This window comes from Varanus komodoensis, unplaced genomic scaffold, assembly GCF_004798865.1.
Source record: "Varanus komodoensis strain SLA01 unplaced genomic scaffold, ASM479886v1 scaffold1, whole genome shotgun sequence".
NCBI lineage: Eukaryota > Metazoa > Chordata > Lepidosauria > Squamata > Varanidae > Varanus > Varanus komodoensis.
In genome coordinates, this window is record NW_025335268.1 from 76,006,529 (window position 1) to 76,029,053 (window position 22,525).

Consider the following 22,525-nt stretch of genomic DNA (forward strand, 5'->3'; position numbering starts at 1 on the left):
ACGGCTTATAAGCCGACGCGCAATCCGGGCAAGATGGAGGCTCTGCTGGTGGGCAGTCCGCCTGTCCAGCTGGGGAGTTTTCAGTCTATTCCGGACAGGGTCGTGCTCCCCTTAACGGAGGAGGCTCCTAGCTGGCGGGGCTCCTCCAGCCCAAGTTCCCCTTGCCCTGCAGGCAACCTCGGTGGCCAGCAGCACCTTCCCTCCGCTTAGGCTGGTTTTTCAGGTACGCAGAAACAAGGAAACAGAGCGGGTCCGAAGGGGCCTCCCAGGCCAGCCACGCTCCTGCTCGGATGAGCGAAGCCTCGCCACAGTTCATCCACATGCTGGGAACGCCTTGCCTGGGTTACCATCACACACTCTGCACGGGCTGCCATCTGCGGATGGGGCCCCCATCAATCCGAAACAGCCATGTGGCGGTTTACGCGGCCAGTCCTGGCGCTCGCGCGGCAGCCGCCTTCCACCAGCTGCTGCGGCCGCCAAGGCCCAGCGGAAAGTGCTCGCGCCAGCAGGCTTGGGGCCGGCTCCTCCGAAGGCACGCCTGTCGCCACGCATCCCCGCCAGACCATCAAGGCCTTCAGCGAAGGCCCTCCACAAATGAAGAAATGGTGGCTGGGGAGGAGCAAGGAAAGGGGCCTTTCCGTCCCCCCCCCTTGTGTAAATCTGTGCCTAAGCAGGTGCGACTGGCAACCGCACCTCCAGCTGCTTGCATTTAGTACTTGCTTTTAGGAAAAATTTTAGTTCTGTTATCTTATTTTCACTGCTTACTTTTATTATCTGTTGCATTGGTTCTCCTGTGCCATATTTTATATGAACCGCATTTCATGCTCCATTGAATATTACAGTTCTCACCCTGTTACGGTTTTTAAGGCTATGCTGCTGTTCTGGTCTGAGCCACGCAGAGAACCGCTGGGATGCAGAGTGGCAGACGAGAGCAGTGGATAAACACGAAGTAAGGGCAGAAATCCCAGCCTGCGTGTGGCGGCAGCGCTTCTGGCAAGCGGGGCTCCCAGCCGCTCCCAAAGCCAGGCTGCTCCGGCCTCCCCGGCCGCCCCTCCGCATCCGAGACGCTCCCCTTGGCTCCTCTCGCGCGCAGGCCGGGTCTGCCCCAGCCGAACTCGGGCCAGAGAGGCAGCAACAGGGGCCCCGGTCCTGACGCTCCGGGCTGCCCTGTGCCCGGCAGGACGCACTCTGGGCTGCGCCCACGGGGGGGGGATCGCGTGCCAGGGCAAGTGTCCAGCGGGGGGCCACGCGTGCTCTTCCCCGGGCGACAGGAGCTTCCGCGGCCCTCTTGGCAGACCTCCCTCGAGCAGCCGGGAGAGGAGGGGAATCCTCGATGGGGGCATTCCCGCTGCTCGCTCGCCACCCCCATGTTTCTCGGCAGGGGCTGATCAGATTAATCGGAGCACTGGGACTCCACTCAAGGAGCGAGACAGGGTGGCAGCTGGCACAGGCCCCCCACCCCACCCCACCCCACCCCAAAAGACAATCCAGGGTCCTTACAAGAGGAGACCAGCAGAGGCAGGCCTGGTGCTTCCCCCCCACCTTGCGTCGAGCACCTGGCGGAGTTCCCTGGACAAAGAGAAGCGCCCCCCAGCACCCTCCCAGCCAGGTGGCTGATGCCTTCCCTTCCCTTCCCTGCTGCCTCAACTCTGCGCATGTCTACGCAGGGATCCGCTGCAGACCGACAGCGAGCGTTACGAAGGGAAATGCCACCCTTGGATGTGTGGCCGGAAGCATGGCTTCCACATCTAGGGAGGCGCTGGTGCCGCTGTACGCAACTCTGGTGTGCCCACAACTGGAGGGCTGCGTCCAGTTCTGGGCTCCGCATTACAGGAGAGGGACAGCAGGGTCAGGCTCAGTCCAGCGCAGCGTCGCCAGGATGGTGGCCAGGTTGGGAGGGAGGGCAGATGAGGAGAGACGGAGGGCACTTGTTTTTTCAGCCTGGAGAAGAGGAGACTCCGGGGCCAGGGCGGGGGGGGGGGAATCTTTGAGCAACTTTCATGTATGTGAGGGGATGCCATGCGGAGGAGGGCCGTGAGCTGGTCTCTCTGCAGGGGAGGGCGGGACGCGTTCCAATGGGGCAAAGCTCGAGGAACCAGGCTTCAGGTTGGATGCCAGGAAGTACTTCCTGAGGGTTAGGACCCCAAAGATATGGAATGGGCTTCCAAGAGAGGTGGTGGAGGCCCCATTGGTGAGGGCGTTCAAGGAAAGGTTAGACAGCCACATGTTGGGGTTTACATGAGTGTAGCCGGCTGGAGCTGGAGGTCAGGCTAGATGGCCCAGGAGGCCCCTTCTGACTCGCTTGTTTCTGTGCTTTCTGCCTTGCACCCCTCCTGCTGGAGGGATCCTGCGGGCGGCCGTTTTGCCCCTGGGGGTGTGGAGTGCTGGCCTGGGGAGACCCCTGGCCTGCTCCAGCAGGGCTTTTCTTGCGTTCTTAACTGGCCCCCAGGGAGGAGCCGCGGACGTGCTATGTCCAGGTCGCCAGGGCCGGGCGCCTGCGTTTTGCGAGCGGCGTGACTGCCACGCACCCAAGAGCAGTGTGTCGGAACAGCGCCTCCCTCAAACGGGAGGCCGGACCACCCGCTGCTTGCCAGGGCCCGCACGGGGGTCTGCACGCTGCTGCCCTGGCAAGTCCACTGCGGGGGCCGCCTCAGGCCAGATGGGCAACCTGGCTAGGCTCTACGAGGGGAAGCTAGCCAGCCCGGCAGGCAGGTAGGCCGGCACGCCTGGCCGCAGCGCAGCACGAGCAACTGCTCCTGGGCCCCCAGAGGCCATTATCACAAGCGAGCACCCCACAACTGCAGCCCCGTCCACTCCAAGCGGAGGGGAGCAGCCCAGGGGCGGAGAGAATTCACTGCTGCTGGGGGGGGTGGGGAGGAAAACCCACAAGCTGCCGGATCAGGCCGCTTCTGCCAGCCTGAAGAAAGTGGAGCCCCCGCCCACCGCAGGAAAGGCAAGGCCTGGAACTGCCCCCTCTCCCCTGCACACCAATGAGGCCGGGGCAGCTGCCAGAGCATCCCCCTCCTCCACGCTTGCAGGCCTGGAGCCATCTGCCGAGCGGCGTGCCGGTCGCCGCTGGAAGCGCACCCATGGCGCAGCCACGGCGCTGCGGTGCACGAACCGGCCCCACTGACAGCCGCGGGCGACTCGCACGGCTAGCCGCTCTCCAACAGCCTCCTCAGCCCGCGCAGGGAAGCATGGCGGACACGCTCGCCAGGTGGGACGGAGCGGCGGCAGGGGGCCGAGGAGCGTGGCGTACCCAAGGCAGCCGCCGCCTGGGCTGGCCGTGGGCCTTGGGCAGGCAGCCCTTGGGAGGCAGCCCCCAGGAGGCATGGGCACGGCGAGGCGGGTCCCTGGGGGCAGGGCGGGTGTGATCACCGGAGGAGGCTCCCTTCCACAGCACAGTGCAGGGCGAGCCCGGCAGGCCAGGGGCTCTGCGGGCAGAGCCACTCCGGCCTGGGCAGCCCCCATCGCAGCTGCCCTACCTCGCACCGTCAGCACTGGAAGGCCAGAGGTGCTGGGGGGAGGCGCGTAAGGCCCCCCACCCGAGACACCAGGCACAGGGAGAGGCAACACTGGAGGGAGAGGGGCAGCTCAGAGCACAGCTGCCCCCCGTCCCGCCACGTAAGCGACACACGCTCAAGGGGCAAAATCTTCCTTGCTAGCCAGGAGCTGATGGAGAGCAGGAGGCCCAAATGAAGCTGGGCTTCCAAAGAACATGCGTGCCAACAAGAGCCATGGCTGAGCTCCCACAAGCTCCCGCCTCACTCTGCGTCGTTCCCACGAGAGGCTGCACTCGCGGGGTCTTCGTGCCGAGGAGCCTGCCCAAAGAGCGGACCGTGCTGGTGCAGGACACAGCCTGCCTGGCTGCTTCCTCTGTGGGCCACGTGAACCCCGCGGGCGTGAGTGCAGCTCTCCAGCCCCCTCCCGTGAGCCCCGCCACCTTTCTCCGCGCAAGAGCCGCTCTCCACCGTGGGTGCGCCACAGCACGAAGCGGAAGACTGACTCCTTGTTCTCCCCGCTTCGCTGCCAAGCCTCAGAAGGGCAAAAGCCGCCTTCCGCGATGCCCACACAACGCGAGGCCTCTCACCTCTCGCCGGCCACGACAGGCGCTGACACAGCGACAGGCGGAGGAGGAGAGCCGGCCTCTCAGAGGTGCTGGCAGGCTGGCCGGGCACGCGACAGCGGCTCCCCCGGCCTGGGCGCCCTCTCGCGAAACGGGAAGCAAGGGAGCTGCTCCCACGAGTGGAGAGCTATTAAAAGGGGGCCGGGGGGGGGAGCTGCAATGTTCTCGCCCTCCGCCAAACTTCCGAAGCAAGAGCAGAAGCCAGGCGAGCCTCTGAGGAAGGCCAGCAGCGTTTCCGGAAAGGGTGAGTGACTTCCAGCAGGTAATTTGCCAGCTTTTGATGACAGCAAAGCCACCTTGGCTAGGCAAAGCCAACGCAGGAAGGTGACCGCCCACTGAGCAAGAGCCGCTGAGCCAAGGGCCTGAAGGATGCACGAGGGGGGCGGAACGAGCTGCTCGGGGGGCTCGGTTGCAGCGCCTGCCGGGCGCGGAGCTGCCGGGGGAAAGGGCAAGCTGCTTGCCTGCCGCTCCCGTTCTCCGCGTGGCCGGTTTTGCTGCGCAGCACAAGGCAAGCGCCGTTCCAAGCGCGGTTAGGAGGGAAACATGAAGTAGAGCTGCTGCGGTCTTGCTCCTGGAATACCGAGCGCCGTTCTGAAAGGGGGCCTTACCGGAAAAGGGGCCTGGTTCTGCTGGGAAAGTGCGGGGGGCCCCGAGACGCAGCCGCTCCCCTCCGAGGAGCAGCTCTGACAACCGGGACTGTTGGGCTTCACAGAAAGGCGAGGCGAGACATGACAGGGGCTTAAAATAACGCACAGTCTGGATGGAAGCGTGCAGAGGGAGCCTGCCTTCTCCCCCTCCCAGAGCACTCAAAGCAGGGGCACCCTGACTGGGGGGCTTTAGGGGAGGCAAGCGCTTCTGCGCACACAGCTGCGCCGAAACGGCGGGATTTGCTAGCCAGGAAGGGGTGCTGACCACCCACCCGGGCGGCTTCCAAGGGGGACTGGGCAGATTCATGAGGGAGGAGGCCAGCAGTGCCCGTGCCGTGCTTCCTTCGCCAGAGGCAGCGCGCCTGCAAGCGGCCGTCCTGAGAGCTCGGGCTGGCAGAGGCCCCACAGCCTTCCTGCTGGAGGGATCCTGGGGGCAGCTGGCTCGCTACCCTGGGGTGCAGTGATGGGCTGGATGGACCTTTGCTTGGATCCCGCAGGGCTTTTCTCGTGCGCCTAGAAAAAGGATGCCCAGACGAGCGACAGGTTGGCTCGATGAAGGAAGCACACCCTTAGATTTAGAGCAGCTGAACAGGGATGTTGGGGAAGGACATTCTGGAGGGCTTCAAAGGGTCACCACAAGTCAGAGGCAACTTGATGGCACGCAGCACGCAGCACGCAGCAGCCGCAGCAATGCATATTTTCATGCTCTGGAGCCATTTTGCTCTCTAAAGCTGGGATAAGGCTATGAAATTGTGTTTTTTGGTGCTAACAAGCTTTTGGAACAATGCATTTCGATGCATCACTTCATTTAATGCTATCTCGTTCATTTAATGCATGTACATGAATACCTTCCAAGACTACAATCTTTCCAAGAAGGCTGACAGAATAATACAGTCCATTCCATATCAATGGTCACAGTCCATCAAATTACGAGCTAACTGTCAACAAATTTAAGAATGGACCAGAGAGGAAGGCAGCATGTTCGCTTTGCAGAGAGATCTGTTCAGGCTGTGGCACCGGCAACCGGTCTGTGGGAGATCCCCAGAGTTCAGTGCCCACCCTTCCTCTGGGTTTATAAGGCCAACCTTCAACTGCAAAGGCATCAGGAAGGCTGCTTTGCCCGTAGGGCCCACGCCTGCCCCAGACTAGTCCTCCCCTGGACGAAGAGGCGCCACAGGGGCTCGGGGCTGTGCAGGGGCCCACGGCACACGGCGGCCCACCCGCACGCGCTGGGAGCTCTTCACGGGGCAGGACTGAGGCAACACAGCATCCTGAGAAGACAGCGCGGGTAGTCCTGATCCACCAGCTCAAAGCCTACACCCAGAGTGCCGATCAGGATGCCCTTTGTAAAGGGAGGGTGTGCACCCATTCCTTCACACGAGACCCAGGTCACAACCATCCGCGCTACGCCAGCCATTATGGGTGGGCAGCGAGGCAGGCAGGCAGGCAGGAAGACAGCAACGTGCTCTCCGCGGGGGCCAGGGGGGAGCTTTGTGAACAAGCTGGACTGGCGAGACGGCAGACAGGCGGGTCCCGGAGCCAGCCAAGCCGGAGCTCTCCCGGAAGCAAGCGCGGCACAGCTGAGGCTGCCCCGGCCGGGGCACTTCCTAAGGCGGCCGGGCTCACTGCCAGTCGCTCGCGTGAAGGAAGGTTGAAAAGAGAAGAGGACGGAGAGCGGCGAGAGTCCGCGTGGCTCCACAAAGCAGCTGCCACCCTGGATTCACGGGGCGGAGCAGGGCTGCCACGGACAGGGCCCTCACTCGCAAGTCGCCACAAGCCGAGACGGCCTGACCCGACGCCGCAGCACAGCGTCCTTTCGGCTTCGGCTTATGCATACTCCCCACCAGAGGCACGGACCGGACTCGCGCACTGGCGACAACAGGAGCCGGCCATGTTAAACCGCCCTCTGGCATCCCGGCCGGTCCCCAAGAAAGGTGTGCCCTGAGAAAAGAACTGAAGTTTGGCCGAGCCCAAAACGGCCCTGGCCAGCCTGCCCTCGCTTGACTGCGAAGAAACTTCTGCACACCGAGATGCTCCACAGCAGCCCTGGAAGTGTCCCACAGAAGCGCACTTGCTGGCCCGCTGCGAAGGAGGCCCTGTTAGCCACCCCGCAGCCCAGCCGCTTGCACATACCTGGCACAGGCGGCTTGGGGCAATGAAGGAAGCGGAAGCTGCTGGCCCCGGCTGCGCGGAAAGGACGCACAAGCGCAGCGCCTGCTCAGCTCCCAGGTGGCCTCGGCATCCGGGCCCGCACCACGCAGGAGGCTGCCCGAAGCAGGCGGGCGCACAGACCAGGCGGCTCAGCAGGTCAGGTCTTGCGGCCTCTTCCTTGCTGCCAAGAAGGAAGCTGGGGAGGCCACAGGCCCCAGGACCAGCAATCCTATGCTCCGCATCGGGCCCCTGCCCACCAGGGCCACTCGCTACGGCCCTCCCCAGCACGAGGCAGCACAACCATGGCCGCACCTTCAGAAATGAGGCAGACGCACTCAGTGGGAAGCTTCACCACCCAGAGCGTGAAATCCTTAACCCCAGGGAAGAAAGCCATGATGGCCCCAGGGATGCCGCTGGGGGGGGGGGCAATACCGAGGCAGGAGGGCTCGCTGGAGCGCAGGACGCAATGCAGCATCGGGAGCTCTTCTGCTGCATCCAGCCGTGGGAGCAAGCACGAGGCCGAGAGATGGCGAGTCCCTCAAACAACTACCTACGGACCGCCCTTCGGGTTTGTTCCTAAAGCAGTTTACCATGTAACATTAAATACAATCCTAAAAACTGGCTCAGTTTTGTTTCTAGCAAAACAGAGAACTGAGGCAACCCCGGTGCAGATCAGCCGCAGGACACATTGGAAAGGTCCCCAGTGCTTTGCCAACATGCATCTCTGGCTGCCTGCAGCAGGACGCAAGAGAAGGGAGCCAGTGGCCTTCCCCGGGAAGGCCCACTCCAAGAAGACTTTCAAAGGCAGCAGTGTAACCGAGCCACCCGCAAGGCAGGCCACAGCGGCCCGAGGGCAGTCCCGGAAGGCACGTGGGTCCGGAAGTACTCCTGCGAGGAAACCGTTCCCCAGCTGGGCTAGTCTGTGGCTATCTGCACGCTCACCATTTGTCTTGTCTGAACTGACTCCCCCCCCTTCTCTCTCTCTCTCTCTCTCTCTCTCTCTCTCTCTCTCTCACACACACACACACACACACACCATCTTCTCCGGACTGCAGGGCTGACCCCACTCATCTGGATCCGGCAGAGTGGCAGAACAGAGAGAGCCCTGAGTCACCAGCAGGCTGAACCCGCCGCACTGCCTGGCCCTGGGCACTCCCCACCAGGAGGATGCAGAAAGCGCCTCCCAGGGAGGCTCCCGACTCACTGGGCTACCACAGGCAGGAATGGAGCCGGGCGACAGGCAGGGCCGGTGCTCCTGACGGCCGCCGGGAGGCACAGGACTTGCCCTTCTCCTGCAGCAGGGGGCCAGTCAAGGCCGTGCTCCTGCCCCCGGGCAAGGCCAAAGCCTAGGCCAGCAGACGTGGGGCGATCAAGGCTCCATCCCCCGGACAGCCCTTCTCCCAGACTACGTGGCCCACAGTTACTGAAGTCAGGGGTGGGAGGGCTTCTCTCAACTGTTTGTCTCCCTCTCCGGTCAAATTCAGCCGAAGCAACCAACTCGGAAACTAACCCGGCAATGAGTGTGGAGCAGGCACACACGGCCGCCCCAGAACGCTGGGCACACAGGTCACAAGCTGCCGCCTTCACAGGCGCCCCCACTGGTGGCTGCACCAGGTCTCCACCAGGGAGCGCGGTGTCACCCCAACAGTGTGGGGAAGACAAGTCGTGCTGCGAACAGGCCTTCGGGGGGCTCTTCTGCCCCCAAACCCAGCCGTCGCCCTCGCCACAGCCCCTCCAGCAGCTCCTCCGGAGGCAGCCCCAGAAAAACACGGCACACACGGATGGGGAAGGCAGCCGGCGAGCCGCAGCGCACAGAAAGGCCAGCCTGCACTGCAAGTGCACGACAGAGCGGAACAGCGCGGGGGCGGCTGGTGCCGGGCTGCTCCGCCACGGCGGCCCCACCGCGGACTCCTCACTCCCTCGGCCGCCCCTCCTCCACGCACTGCCACGGTGCTTTGCTCCGCGGAGAGCAGCCCACCCAAAGCTCACTAAGCATCCGTTTGCGGAGAAAAACGCCCTTGCTCCACTTCCAGGAGCAGATGGCTGGTCCGCTCCTGCCGTGCTGGAAGCCGCTCGCGCTGGCCCTTCCAAGCGCTCAGATTAGCAGAGGGGCTTCAGGTCTGCTCAAGCGCCGCGGGGCCGTCGGGGGCGGAGGCAACGGCCCGGCGTCCTCCCTGCTTCGGCGCCCGCCCTTCCACAGCCGGCCAGGCAAGTGAGCATGCAGAAAGGCTCGCGCAAGCCTCCTCCAGGGGTGCCGGCCAGCAGATGTGGGGCTGCCCCACAGTCACTGGCACCCCGCACGGGCTTTGGCTTCACTCCAGCAGCTACTCAGACTGCCGCTCACACCCCCGTCCACCTTAAATAGGTCAGCGCTTGGGTTGCCTTTTCTCCTGGTCGCGGATCCTGCTGCAAACGTGCTGGCGGCACGAGGCCCTCAGCTGGCTTCGAGCGAAGGTGCACCTTTGCCTGCTCAGAGGCCCGAGTGGGGCTGGAGCCAGAAGTCCTGGCCAGAAGCAAAACGCGAAGGCTCCCACTCGGATGCTCGGATGGACGTGGCGCCCACAAGGCAAGAGTCGGGCCCAAGCGCAGCCTCAGCTCTTCCTCGGCCGGGCACAGGAAAGGCGCAACGGGCCCCAGGGGGTGGCCGAGAGAGGCCTCCGAAGAGGCAGCCACTCCCCTCGGGCTACTTCAGGCCTGACGCCAAAACACGCCGGCGATGTCTGTGCCAGGGCGAGTGGGCCTTTCCACGTGACGCTGGCCACGGCTGGATTCAGGCACAGGCCCCAGGGCTGAGGGCTCATCTGTAGGGCCCTGTCATGCCCAAACTACCTGCCTGGCAGACACTGGCAGTGGGCAGCCCACGCACGTGCGCGCAGGGGGGCAGGAACCTGCCCCACCCCGAGCCTGCCCTGCTTGGCCCGGGACAGAGCGCAGGGAATGGTGGCACGCCGGCCCAGGCAGGAGCGTTGCCAGCCGTGCCGCCAGGGAGCCTGTCCGCGCCACCCTGCAGCGCCACCCCCCGCCAAAGAGCTCTGTCCTGCTATTGCACCCCCCCCCCCGATGCCAGTGCCCCGGACCCAGCAGGCCAGCCCGAGGCCGAGGGGACTTCACAGGCCTCGGACTTCCTCCCGCCGGGTGCAGTGGCTCCCACAAGGCAGCGGCTCCTCTGGAAGCTTTGGCACAATTCTCTCAGGAGCAGAAGGGTCTCCTGTGCGGGGGCAACAGCGAACACCGAACCCACAGAATGGCAGCCCCTAAGGATGAACCGTCCACCCTAGCAAGTCCGGCACTCAGCCGGAAATCAGCAGAGGGACAGGGTGCACGCCCCAGAGCGCCCGCCTGCCGCCAGCACCGCCCCCACTCAGCCGGCTCCGGCTCCTCCGGGCTCGCAGCGAGGCTGCCCCACCTCACGCCGCCGCGCCCAGGCGAGCCCCGGCTGGGCACGTGCATCCGCGTCCAGTGCTGCCTCGAGCCACATCCGCGAGCTGCCACACCGCCCAGGAGTCGGGAGGGCTCCTCTCCGCCCCACAGGGTGGCAAGGGAAGGTCTGTGGGGAGGCCGGGCGCGGAGCAGGCGGACGCCTTTTCCACGAGAGAGAGCATGCTCCCGCCTCAAGGCTCCAGCTGGCCTGCAGAACCCGCGGCCCGGGCCGGCTTCCTGGAAAGCTGCTCCTCCGCACATGAAATATTGATGGCCGGTGCGGCTTGGGAGCTTTCTCACCCCGCCTGGCTTCTGCGCCCCCGAACTCCCGGCGCGTGGAGCGGGCTGAGCTGCGCATTAGGAGCACTTAGCTTTTCACAGGGCGGTCTCTGCTGGCAAGCCGCACCACACGGCGCGCCCGACCCACGGCCGCGGCAATCAGCTCCCTTACACCGCGCATGCCGGTGCCCGGTGATCCCTGCAGCACCACTTAGCTGAGGCGAGGCGCCGGCTCACTCCTCGTTAATCTTTCATTGCGCCGAGTTCCCTGACGCCGCTTCATGCAACCTGCTCCCGAACAGCCCAGACGCTCCGGCGGAGGGGCCGGGGCGCGGGGGGCAGAGCACGAGGGGGCGCGAGAGCCGCCGCAGGCCCGGCCAGCTGCGGAGCACCTCCCCTGCTCAGGCAGCCCCCCCACCGCGCCGGCTGCTGCTGCTCCAGCCTCGGGGCAAGCGGACGCTCAATGGGGAACAAGGGTGAGGGGAGAACTGCGCGTGGGACGGCGGCAGAGACGAGCCAGCTGAGCACGCCTGGGGAGGGCCGGCTCCGGCTCGGCTTGCAGCTCACGGAGGGCCCCCTCTGCCCGCCGCTGCTCCAGGCAGGGCTGCTCCTGCTGGTCCGGGGACGTGGCACACCCGGCGAGCTGCAGGGGGCCAGGCAGAGCGGCTGTCAGGGGCGCGAGGCCTGCAAAACGGCGCTGCACCCAGGAGGTGGGCCAGGCAGCCACGGATGGGCAGGCCACTGTGGCCTGGCCTCATGCCCCCGGCCGCCAGGCACCGGGGAGAGAGAGGAGCAGCCTGCCTTCCTGCCAAGCGGGAGGCAGCTGGAACGCAGCTTGGGCAAGTCCCAGGCCAGACGCGGCCAGGGCCAGCCCTGCCGGAGCGGCATCTATCACTCCTCTGTGCCACTCTGCCGATCGATGCGGCTCGCGGGCGGAGCAGTTCCTGCTGGTGCCTTGCCGGTCCTGCCCCCCCCCCCCACTGAGCTGTTGCGGCTACAAGTCAGCTCGTGAGAGACTCTGCTGCGTGTTGTGTTATACACCACAAGAACTGCATGAGCAAATTCTGCTACGAGCCGCTCAGGCTCCAAACCTTTCGAATGTAACCCAAGAACAGGGATGCAATCACCTCCCCGCTTTAAATGCGAGCGCGCGCACATAAGCAGACTGATGTGAGCATCTCAACTGGGACGACCTCTCAGTTTGGGACACGGAGACCCAGCGCATGAGGCCCTCTTTGGAAGCCCTCTTGAGATCACGTGACCAAGTGGCCCTTGGGGCACTGAGACACGCTTGACATGTTTCGACTTTTTAATTATCAGAAGGTATAACCTGCTTTGCTATAAAATATTCAAAGAGCTAATTATAGGAAGAAAGAAGACAGGAGGAGATCAATAAAATAAAAAAATCCATATGCTCCACAGAAACAGACTGAGTGGGATACATGGCCCCATCGCTCAACTCGGGAATGCCTCCCCATCGGTGGGCGCTTTTGGAAGGGAGGTGCCACTTCAGGCATCTTCCCTCCCCTGTCCTGAAGGGTTTCAGATTCCCAGGGCAGCCCAGGACACACAGAACCACCTCCCTGTGAAAAGCCCACCACATTTCTCCCTCTGATTTCAGAAAGTTGGTCAGACATTTGCCAATTGTCTACTGCCCAGTTTAGCCGGGCCTTCCCCATTCTGTTGCAGCGCTGCTGGGGGCTAAAGCTGGGGACCTGGAACGGGGCAGCAGCCCGTGTTCACTGCCTGGTGCCAGCTCTGTAATGTAGGGACAGAAGCCGCTGGCTGCCCCATGCTGAGCTGGACCGCCGGCCCACCAGGACCGCCGAGACGCCCCCACAGCTGCAGCGCCTGGGGCTCCCGAGCGGGCTTTTCCAGGCAGAAGTGGGGATGCTGGGAACTGAACCTGAAGCCTTCTGCATGCAAGCAGGGCCTGCCTCAGCCATGGAGCCCAGCGGCTGCTTCCAGGCCTGCAGATTAACCTAAGGGCAGGGCTCCGAGCTCACAGTTGGTCTGATGCTGTCCTTGGTGCTGAACAGCTTCCGTCGTGACAGCACGCTTGCCAAGAGAGGACAGATCAAGTGACTGTCCCTTAGGCACAAAGCCTGGAATGAGAAGCCGGGACTCAGAACAGAAGCAGGATTCCTTCCTTCCAGCAGGGGAGGCAGAAAGCACTTCCTCAGAAACTCAAGCAAATTAAAGGGCCAGGCACTGGGCCAGGCGGAGGATCGGTAAAACCAGGTGCCGATTCAAACTCTTCTTGCCTCACGGGAAACAAATGCGCTGCAACGCAACAAGCTCTCCATCCTCCCCACTCTCTGCTTCTAATACTGAGCTGAGGCAGAAGCGTGCATCAGCTCGAGGCTGGGCCGGGCCTCTCCTCGCAGCCCCTCAGCACCGAGGGAGGAATGCCCCCACCCCCAAAGTCACCCATGCACACACACACGCAGAGCGGCCCCTCTTACCTGGGCAGCTTCACCTTCCAACCGAGGTGGGCGGATGCTGGATAGGTGGATGGTTTTACAGTCCCCGGAGCTGAGCTTCACCACAACGGCATCCGCATTGAGCACCTGCATCACCTGGGAAGAACGGGCCAAAGGAGCAGAGATGAAGATCTGGAGCAGAGACCAAAGGACACCGGACGCAAGCAGCTGTGCCAGGACAGGCCCCTCTGGGCCACCCACGCCCTGCCACCCGGTCCTACAAGGCCTCGCCCCAGCCCCCCAGCAAGGCAGTCACCGGGGCAGAAGCGCTCCCTCCCTCACTTCACCGACCCCTGGAAAGCCCAGGCACCACCCCCTCTGCAAAGCAGCACTGCACAGGCCCACGGGTCTGCCACACCCAGAGCCACCAAGCCCTCCCACACTGACCGGCAGCAGCCTGGCCCCGTGAGTCCCTCCTGGCTCTGCCTCCAGGCCTAGGCGTCAACCTACAGGATGCCACCCGCAAAGCCAGGCCCTCACGTGCCCCCCAGCAGAGCCGTGTGCCCCGCCTGCTCCGCGGCCATTCTGTCCAGGGCTGCGGGGAAGCAGAAGGTGGCCTCTGAGTGCAGCAGGAGGAGGAGGAGGAGGAAGAGCGTGGATGCAGGGGAGCCCTGGCACGGCACCAGCTGCAAGCTGCAGGGCGCTGGGACGGCCCTCAGGGGAGGCGGCGCTCTTCCGGCCCCCTCGGGGGAATGAAGCTGCCCCTGCCACGGGGGCCGAGGGCCACTAGGAGGTAGCCAGGCTACAGCAGGGGAAACCACGGCCAGTCCCACTGCCCGTGCCGCTCCCAGAGCTGCCTGCCTCCCCACACCCCCCAAAGCCAGTTCAGCCACAGCCTTGGGAAGGCAGGCTCGGGGGCGGGGGGGGGGGGGCCGGGAAGCCTCTGCCAGGAAGGCTCACGCAAGAGCGAGCCAGCAAGTCTGGGGGAGCAGAGCGGTGGCACCCCTCCCCCGCTCCCCTTCCCTCATCTCCTCGGGGCCGCTGTCCCCTTGGCAGTCGGCTCCCCAAACACCACCCAAGGGGAAATGCCCTGGGGAGTCCACTGGGACAGCCACACCTGGTGGCGATCAAGGAGACCCTTCCGTGGCGGCTCCCAGGCCGTGGCGCTGCCTCTCAGGGGTGTCTGGGGGGGCTGCGCCTCCGCTGTCCTTCGGTGGGCAGGCAGAGGGCGTTTGGTGGGGGGGCCTACTATAGTGGGGGGGCACTCCTATGGATGCATCCTGTTTCTGCTGCATTTTAAATGATACAGCCCACATTTTCCCTTCTGAGAGTCCAGCGGGGCAGAAGGGAAAGCGGGAAGTGCCTCCACCTGCCAGGCAGTCCCTTCTGTGGGGCTTGGCCAGAGCCACTGGCCTTGCTGGCCACGGAGGAGATCGGGTCGCCCCAGAGACAGGGGTGTGTGCGAGGCGCTGCCCGGAGGGGCTGATCCAGGCTGCTCCCCCAGCGGCATGACGCCGGCTGGAGGGCCAATGAGGGCTGGCACGAGGAGCAGCCCCCCCACGCCTCGCTCAGGGGGCTCTGCTGGGACAGGACACGGGGCTGTGCGCCGGCCCTGGTCGCTCTCCTGCAGCACAACTGGAGCCTGCTGGCCGAGACGCAACACAGCCCAGGCAGGGCACCCAAGGGCTGCAGACTTCATGGGGAGTCGGGCCAGAGCAGGCAAGCGGGAAGCCTGAAGACCACCCAAGCCGCCCCCTCCTGCCCAGATCAAGGCCCCCCCCACCCCGCAGCCAGGCCAAGGAGTCAACGTGGGGAGCGCATCCACCCCTCCAGGTGCCTCCAAAGATGGCAGGGAGACCTTTGGGGAGCCGGACTGCACTCCCCCAGCACCATCGAAGCCAGTGGCCCTTGGGCAGAATTGAGGCCATGACTTCGACATGGAGCGACAGTTTTGCCTTTCTTCTGAGGGCTCTACCAGCCACTTTCCCTGGATGGCAGCAAGGGGCTCCTTCTGATACCCTGCCCTTCGCTGCCTGCAGTCCTTCGGGATGGGCTGCCTGCGGCTGTTCTCCGGCAGAAAAGCTGGCTAACAAGGGGGGGGGGGGCGCTTCCGCTGCAGAACTGCCTCATACCACAGAGCCACAGACCGGCAGTTGCCAGGGCCCTCAGCTCCAAACCCCCCTCAGCCGGATCCCTCTCAGCTGACTGTCCAGCTGCATCTTGAATGCCGCTAGTGTGGGAGCCACAGCCTCCCTGGGTCATCGGCTCCAAATGTTTCCTGATATTTAGCTGGGACTCGGCTGCCTGTAACTCAAACCTGCTATTCTGCGCCCCGCACTCTGGGATGATCGAGGCGAGATCCTGGCCCTCCTGGGGCAGCCTTTCAAGGACTTCTGGAGCGCTCTCACGCCTGCCCTCAGTCTTTTCGTCTGAAGTGTAACACGCCCCATTCTTCCCAGCTCTCCCCACAGCGCTTTATTTCCAGTCCCCTCATCATCTCTGTTGCCCTCCTCTGAACCCTTTTGTTTCTTTGCATCTTTCTTGAAATGCGGTGCCCAAAACTGGACTTTGGAAAGCTCGAGATGGAGCCTAGCTGGGGCCAAGCAGAACTGGTACCTCCCGTGATTTGGACGCTTCCTTTCGATTCCTGCAGCCTCATTTGCAGCCAAGCCTCCCCCACACGATGGCTGCCTTTGCTTCCCTTTTCCTCGGTGCAGAACTTGGCACGTGTCCCTACTGAATTTAATTCCATCCTGCTGCTTTCAGTCTCGTACTCCAGCCTGTCAAGATCACCCTGAATCTCGTTTCTGTCTTCCAGGGCATCAGCCATCTCACCCAGTTCAGTGTCACCTGCAAACCTGACCAGCGTTCCCTGTGCCTCGCCATGCAAGTCATTCGTGAAAGGGCTGGGGAGCGCTGTGCCGTGCCCAGGAAGGTGTGCCGCGAGCCTCCCCTCTCCCGAGCAGCGCTACCTCCTCAGCCCTGGGCAAGAGGTCGGGCCCCTTTGGCTGGGCTACAGTGGAAACAGGCTCCAGTCAGAGCCTCCGGGTCCACGTTAGAGAGCAACTTGATAGTGCTCCTTCCAAGGCAGCCCCTCGAAGACAACATTTTGTTACTGCACCATTTTTAAATGCTTTTGAAAAGCAGCCTGAATGACTTTGTTTTACAGTAAATTACTACAGCAAATTACTACTTCAAAGCTTCCTGCTCCAAGCGGAGCCAGCGATTGCCGCGTTCCACACTGCATGGAGAGGCAGGGAGGGGCCGGGCCGGGACTCACGGCCATGGAGTGAGCAGCCCCCGGCTCCTCTCTGGCGTGCGGCCTCTCCCCACGAGGGCCTGCTCCTGCGCAAGGCCCTGGGCAGCATCTGCGGCAAGCGCCTGCCCTCCTCCAGCACGAGGCCCAGGCACGCACGCAGGTCGGAGGCTGCGTTTGGATGCCCTCTGGCCCTGCACCTCCCAAGGCCTCCTTCCGGCTGGACACCACCCACCGAGGCAACGCCATTCTGCGGGAGGGGCCCACACACAGCTCCCGGGACCAAAGCGGGGAGGGGAGGCTGAGGCCCAAATGCGAGCAGGCGCCGTGCCTGCGGGTGCGACAGCGGAGACCCCTGCGCCAAGAGCCTCTGCATTTCCTGGGGCTTTTAGCTTGTACTCAACACTGTTTTACTTCCTTGTGCTTATCTTGGTTTTACTACTGTTAGTCCCCTTGAGCGCCTCTTTGTCAATGCAAAGGTGGAATATACATCCAGTCAAGGAAAGCAACAGAGCCGCTCCGCTATCCCTGGAAATGCTCTGCAGTGCCGACCATCACTCCACGCAACCTCCACCCACAGTGCGGCCATCTTTGGCAGCTCACCAAGCAGGCACGGCAGATCGCAACCAGGAACGTGCCGGCGGGTGGAGGCCAACGCAGGAGCCCTGGCACTCTCAGGCCTGCCACCGGCTCCTTCCAAGGCCCATGTGCCAGCCACCCGGCTCAATCAGCAGCAGGGCAAAGGCCTCGGGGGAGGCCCGGGGGGGGGGGGCTCCTGGAGCAGAGGCAGCGGCTTCAAGGCAATTTTCCTTGTCGCCAGCAATTCACCGGGAGGCGAGGGGGCCAAAATCAACACTGCCTATCAGGCCAGCCGGGGTGCTGGGGGCCATCTTCCTCTGCAGCCCATTCTGAGCTGCCCTGATTTCAGTGGCCCCAAGGCAGGGCAGGAGCACTCCAGCCAGGTGGCGGTCCTGGAGCAGCTCCGTGAGCAGCGTCGCTCCCGCAGATCCTGCTGCACCGGCCAGAGGCACCCTTTCCACAAAGGGGCCCTGTGCCCCCTCAGCACACGCCACCGGGCAGGCAGGGAGAGCGAACTTGCCAGAGCTGGCTCACGGAGAGCTGCCTGCAAGCAAAGGAGGGGCGCTCTGGGACACCGGGGTGGGGGCTGGCCGACAAGAGAGGCACCGAGGAGCACCCCCTTCACCGACACGCAGGGCCAGCAGGCAGGTCAGCGGCTGAGGCAGGGGACCCAGCAGGGCACCGGCAAGGCCCAGCCCCCTCCCCGAGAGCCGTGCCTTTGAGCGGGCGGGAGTCTCGGCTCCTCTGCAGCTCTGCCCGGGAAGGGAGCCAGCTGGTGCCCAAGCGCAGAACGGCAGCTCCACGGAGGAGCGCTTGCAGCTGCGGGGAGTGAGGAGATGCTGGCCACATGCTCCCAGGAACATATGGCGGAAAAGCGCCACTCTCAGCAGAAACGCGAGAGAGCGCAAGCCGCCCAGGCATGCAGCGCAGTTTCAGGGGAAGGCTTAGTTGATTGTGCTGAAGTTAACAGGCCGCCGAGCTAACATGAGCAGACAGGCAAGGCTCCCACGGCGTGCGTGGCAAGAGGGTGTGCCGGCTGAGCAGAGCGCCAAGGGTGTCGAGAGAGGCGGCACCCGCTTGCTCCCCAGGGAACAGGTGTCCGTGTGGCACCGCGGAGGACGGGGCAGCGCCCCTTCTGGCCTCGGGCACGCCGGAGACCTGGCGGCCCTGGGGCACCACCATGGCCCTTCCATGCCACGCCAGGCCTTCCAATTCCGCGGGGCAGCCTGCAGGGCACCGGGGGAGGGGGCGGCAGGCCAGGTGGCAGCGAGACCAAGCTGCAGGAGGGAGCAGGCAAGGCTGGGAAGCCGCCTGCCAGGGAGCACCACTGGTGGCCCGGCCCGGCCTGGCCAGTCCACACAGACTGGCAGGCCCCCTCTCCTTCCCCACGGCATGAGGAGCGAGGGCCGGCCAGCTCCCTCCCACCTGCCCTGGCAGGCTGTGCTGAGAGGAGCAGGGAGCCAGCACAGAAACCCTCCCTGGCAAACTGGTTTACGACCCCTTTAAGCCCCTCAGGCTGCTGGCGGCCTTGCAGGAGCTGGCCACCAAGCTGCCTCTCAGCATTCAGCGTCACAAGAAGCCCCCGACTATTCAAGTCCACACAAGCAAAGCAAGCACAGCCAACTTATTCCCAGCTTCTCGCTCCAGGAAGCTTGGACCAGAGCCAAGGCCTCTCGCATCCCGCATGCATGCCAGCTTTCTTCCGGGCACCTGCAGGGAGAGGGAGGCAAGGCCGGGCTCTCCCTCGTCCGCCAGCAAGCGAGGGAGCACTGTGTCCCGGGAGAGGAGAGGAGAGCAGAGTGGAGGGGCAAGCCCAGGCCCACCCGGCTGGCCATCCAGCCCCCCAGAGAAAACGAGAAAGGACCATCTCCGGAAACTCCTGCCCTTCTCCAGTGGATGCCGGCAATAGCTAGGCCAGCCGACACCCCACACTCCCTGGGCGGCCCACAGGAAGCAAAGCAAACAGTCTCCACTGGGGAAAGAGGGAGAGAGGGCAGGGCAAGCAGGCAACAGATGCAGGAGAAAGGGCAGGGCTTGCCCTCCTGCTTCCCACACTCACTGGGCCCACCTGCTCGGGCTGCTTCTGCCCGGGAGCCGCTCCCAGGCACGCAGCGGCCCACGGGCCACTCGGGAGCGCCCATGCCACGGGGCCTCAGTCCAATCCTGCGCGCAGCCCAGAGCGGCTGCAGGCTCTCTGGAGCGGAGCTGAGCAGAGCTGCCACGGCAGCAGCCCAGGAAGGGGCTCAGGAAAAGCAGCCAGGCACCCGCCCCCCCACAGGAGACCCCGGAGGCACTGGCCTGCCTGCCCCCGCCTCGCTCCACTCAGGCTCCACTGGGGCCAAGCCACCAGGCTGTTCCAGGCCACATCCTGAGACCACGGCAAGGGGCTGGGAGGAGCGCTGGGGAGCAGGGCGGGGGCCGGCCCCGCGCTCCCGGGAGGACCCCCAAGGCATCGGCTCCAGATCTAGCCCGCTCGGCAGACTGGGTTCCACGGAAGACGGCGGCTCCGCACAGCACGCAGCTGTGCAGGGCAAGGGCGCCATCTTGTGGCCGCCTCCACTCTCAGGCGCGGGGACCCTCAGAGCTGCCCACTGCGCAGGTGCCTCGTGCACCCTCCTGGCGGCGGCGGTGCGGCTGTGTCGCAGCCAGGAGGCAGCGTGCATGCGGCGTGGGGCCCCAGTCCCAGTGGCCCAACAGAAGGCCTTCCACGGAAGCTGCAGCAGCCGCAGGGGCACGGCCCACCTGGGGGAAGAGCCACGCACCACGGGGCGCCTGCCCCCTCCGGCAACACCCAGAGCAGGACGCACTGGCTGGCCTGGCTGGCAGAACAGCGGCAGCAAGGGGGGCCCACAGGCCTCGGCAGCACGCACCTCACCAGGCCGGGCCCCCGCGGTGCATCCCAGCTGGAGCTGCCCTTGCAGGGGTTCCAGTGGAGCCCCCTGGCTTGGGGGCGGCCCCAGCAGTGCGAGCATCCAGGCTGCTGGGCACTGCCCGCAAGGTGCCGGCTTCCACCTTCCAAGGGCTCGACGGCCTGGGGCTGAGCCTTCACCCAAACAGGTCTCCCCTGGGGAACGCCTTGCCCTTTAAAAGAGCCCCTCTGGCATCCCTGCCCCCGCTCACGGCAGCTTCCGGGTCCCTTTTATGCCATGGGGCATTTGCTCAGCCAGAGCGCCTGCACGGCTTCCTCGGGCTGCTTATGACACCATCCCCTGATGTCACCTGCCTAGCATTCGTATTGCTCGGTTTGCATTAATATTCCTCTCACGGCAAGCGCCTTAACAAGGGATTATGGAAAGGAGGCACAGAAAGACCGGCAGGAACGCTGGGAAGGGCCTCCCCCTTCTGGTTCACCCCCTTGGGAAGCTTGCCGGGCTCCCTCTACGGCCCACCCTGGCCTAGCCAGCCCGGGCCGGCAGCAGCTCAGGCAGGGCCCGCGGCTGGAGCCCGGGAGCTCAGAGCTGCCCAGCACTGCGGCTCCGCTCGCCACGCCCCAGAGGAAAGCCTGCGCCGTGGGAGGGGTGCCCCAGGCCTGCCGAGCAGGGTAGGCACAGACAAAGGCCCATCGCCTTCTTCTCTGGGGCAGGAGGTGCACGTGCTCACCGGCAACCGCCATCTGCGCATTCACACACGTGGGTTCTGTGCCTGCGGGGAGACCCATTCCGGGAAGTGTTTGTAGCGAAGGTCTTCCCAGCGGGAACCATCGCCACCGCCTGAGCACACACAGCCCCGCAGGTCCCTGCCCACTCCCTTGGTCCCGAGACCACACGCCAGGAAGCCCTTCCTGAGTTAGCACCCCGAGGGTGTGGAATGGGCTTTCCCGGGAGGTGGCTGAGGCCCCAGCAGTGAGGGTGTTCAAGGATAGGCTGGACGTCCACATGGTGGGCATGTCGTGAGCGGAGCTGGCTGGAGCCGGCTGGAGCCGGGGGTCAGACTAGATGGCCCGGGAGGTCCCTTCTGACTCGCTCTGTTTCTATGTCATGGCCCCAGAGCAGAAAGTAACCTCAGCATCCCCATCCAAACTGGGGGAGCTGACATCAAACAGGCGATGGCCGAACGGTTGTGTGACTGCACACGCACACATGACCACTGGAAGAACTCCCGCTCCCGGTAAGCAGCCTGCCTTCTCCTTCACGATCTCTGTGCACTGCGCACACGTGGGCAAGCAGCAAGCAGATGCTTACACGACTGTCCCGCACACTAGGGCACCCCACCCCACGGCCCTCTGCCAGGGCGCAGCCAGGCGCCTTCCAGGATGGGGCCATCATGGCCAGCACCCCAGTCCAGCACCCGGCAGCTGGGCAGGAAGCACAAGGGAGACACCACACACACACACACGAGAAATCGGGACAGTGACTGGGAAAGGACTCCGTTCCTGCCTGGTCGAAGGCCGGGGCCCAGCAGACCTAAAGGATGACCAAAGTGCCCCATCTCAGAAGAGGAGGTGGGGAAAGAGCCGGGAGGACCACGCCGTGGCGGAGACGGTGCTCAGAGTGCTTTGGGTACGAAAGTGGCGCCTGAGCAGAGCACCACTTCTCCCCTGCGGAAAGCTGGCCACCCTTCAGGCACGTCGCTCGACCATGAATGGCGCCTCCTAGGGAAGGGGGCCGAGGCCGGCCCCTGCAAGCAACACGAGGGGTTTGGAGGCCAAACCCGGAGGAAGGGCAACCAAACATCCACCTGGTCTCAGGTGCCAAGCTGGCACTACGAGATCCGGGATTCTGGGTTCACAGAAGAGACTGGGGGAAGGGAGCCCTTCGATCAGCGGGTGCAATGCTGTGATAGCCGCAAGAAGCTGCAGCGAGGAGCACGCCGATCCGCGCCAGCAAGAACTGACCGACACGGAGGCCCAGGCACCAAACGGAGCAAATGCAGAGAGGGGGCCCTCCCCCGGGGCCGGCTGTCTGGCCAGGGCGAGGATGCCATGGGCAGAGGAGCTGGCGCAACACCAGCCGGAGCCTCCACGCAGGCCCCACTCTGTCTGGGAGCCGCTGCAGCTGCGACACAGCGCCACGCCAGACTCGGAGGGAGAAGCTGCCAGCTCGAGGCCAGCCGTGGGAAAGTCAGGCCTGGAGAAGCCGGTCCTGCCACACCTCCGCCTGCCCAGCAAGCTGACAGGCCCCTCTCCTGCCACTGAGGACACAGCAGCAAAGAGGCCTCTCCCGGAGAGGGTGCTCCGGGGCCTCTCCTCGGGCCACGGCTGGCAGGAGCGGGCCAAACAGGAAGACCCATCAGGCCGCGCCACATGAGGCCAGGTTCCCTGCTGGGGAGCGTGTCTGGCAGGGGCCCTTCGCAGCCTCCCCGCCTTTCAACCTGTGTGATCTCCAGCGCCCGTTGCAGGAGGCAAGGCATGGAAAACCTGGAACGCTGCCCCACTCCTGACTATGATGCATCTTTCCTTCCTTCCTTCCTTCCTTCCTTCCTTCCTTCCTTCCTTCCTTCCTTCCTTCCTCACGCAGCAGCCAAAGCTCTCTGGGCAGCCCACAAAGCCTTCCCTGGACTTCCTCGGGGAGTGGGGATACTGCTGGCACGACACTCACAGGGGCCGCGGCTGCAGCATCCCTGCCCCCCGGCTTTGCCAGAGGCCTTGGGGGCAAGAGAACGGGGGAAGCAGGCAGAAGACCCTCGTGTCCCTCAGAGAAGAACT

At 64.5% G+C, this 22,525-nt stretch overlaps 1 protein-coding gene across 1 annotated transcript in view; it reads right to left on the reverse strand.

The window, feature by feature from the left end:
• Positions 1-22,525, reverse strand: part of SND1 (staphylococcal nuclease and tudor domain containing 1) — a 143,750-nt gene that overhangs the window by 104,685 nt on the left and 16,540 nt on the right. Inside the window, exon 10 of the mRNA XM_044429680.1 lies at positions 13,089-13,202. Within this exon, the coding sequence (XP_044285615.1) occupies positions 13,089-13,202 (114 nt within the window). The remainder of the gene's footprint in view (positions 1-13,088; positions 13,203-22,525) is intronic.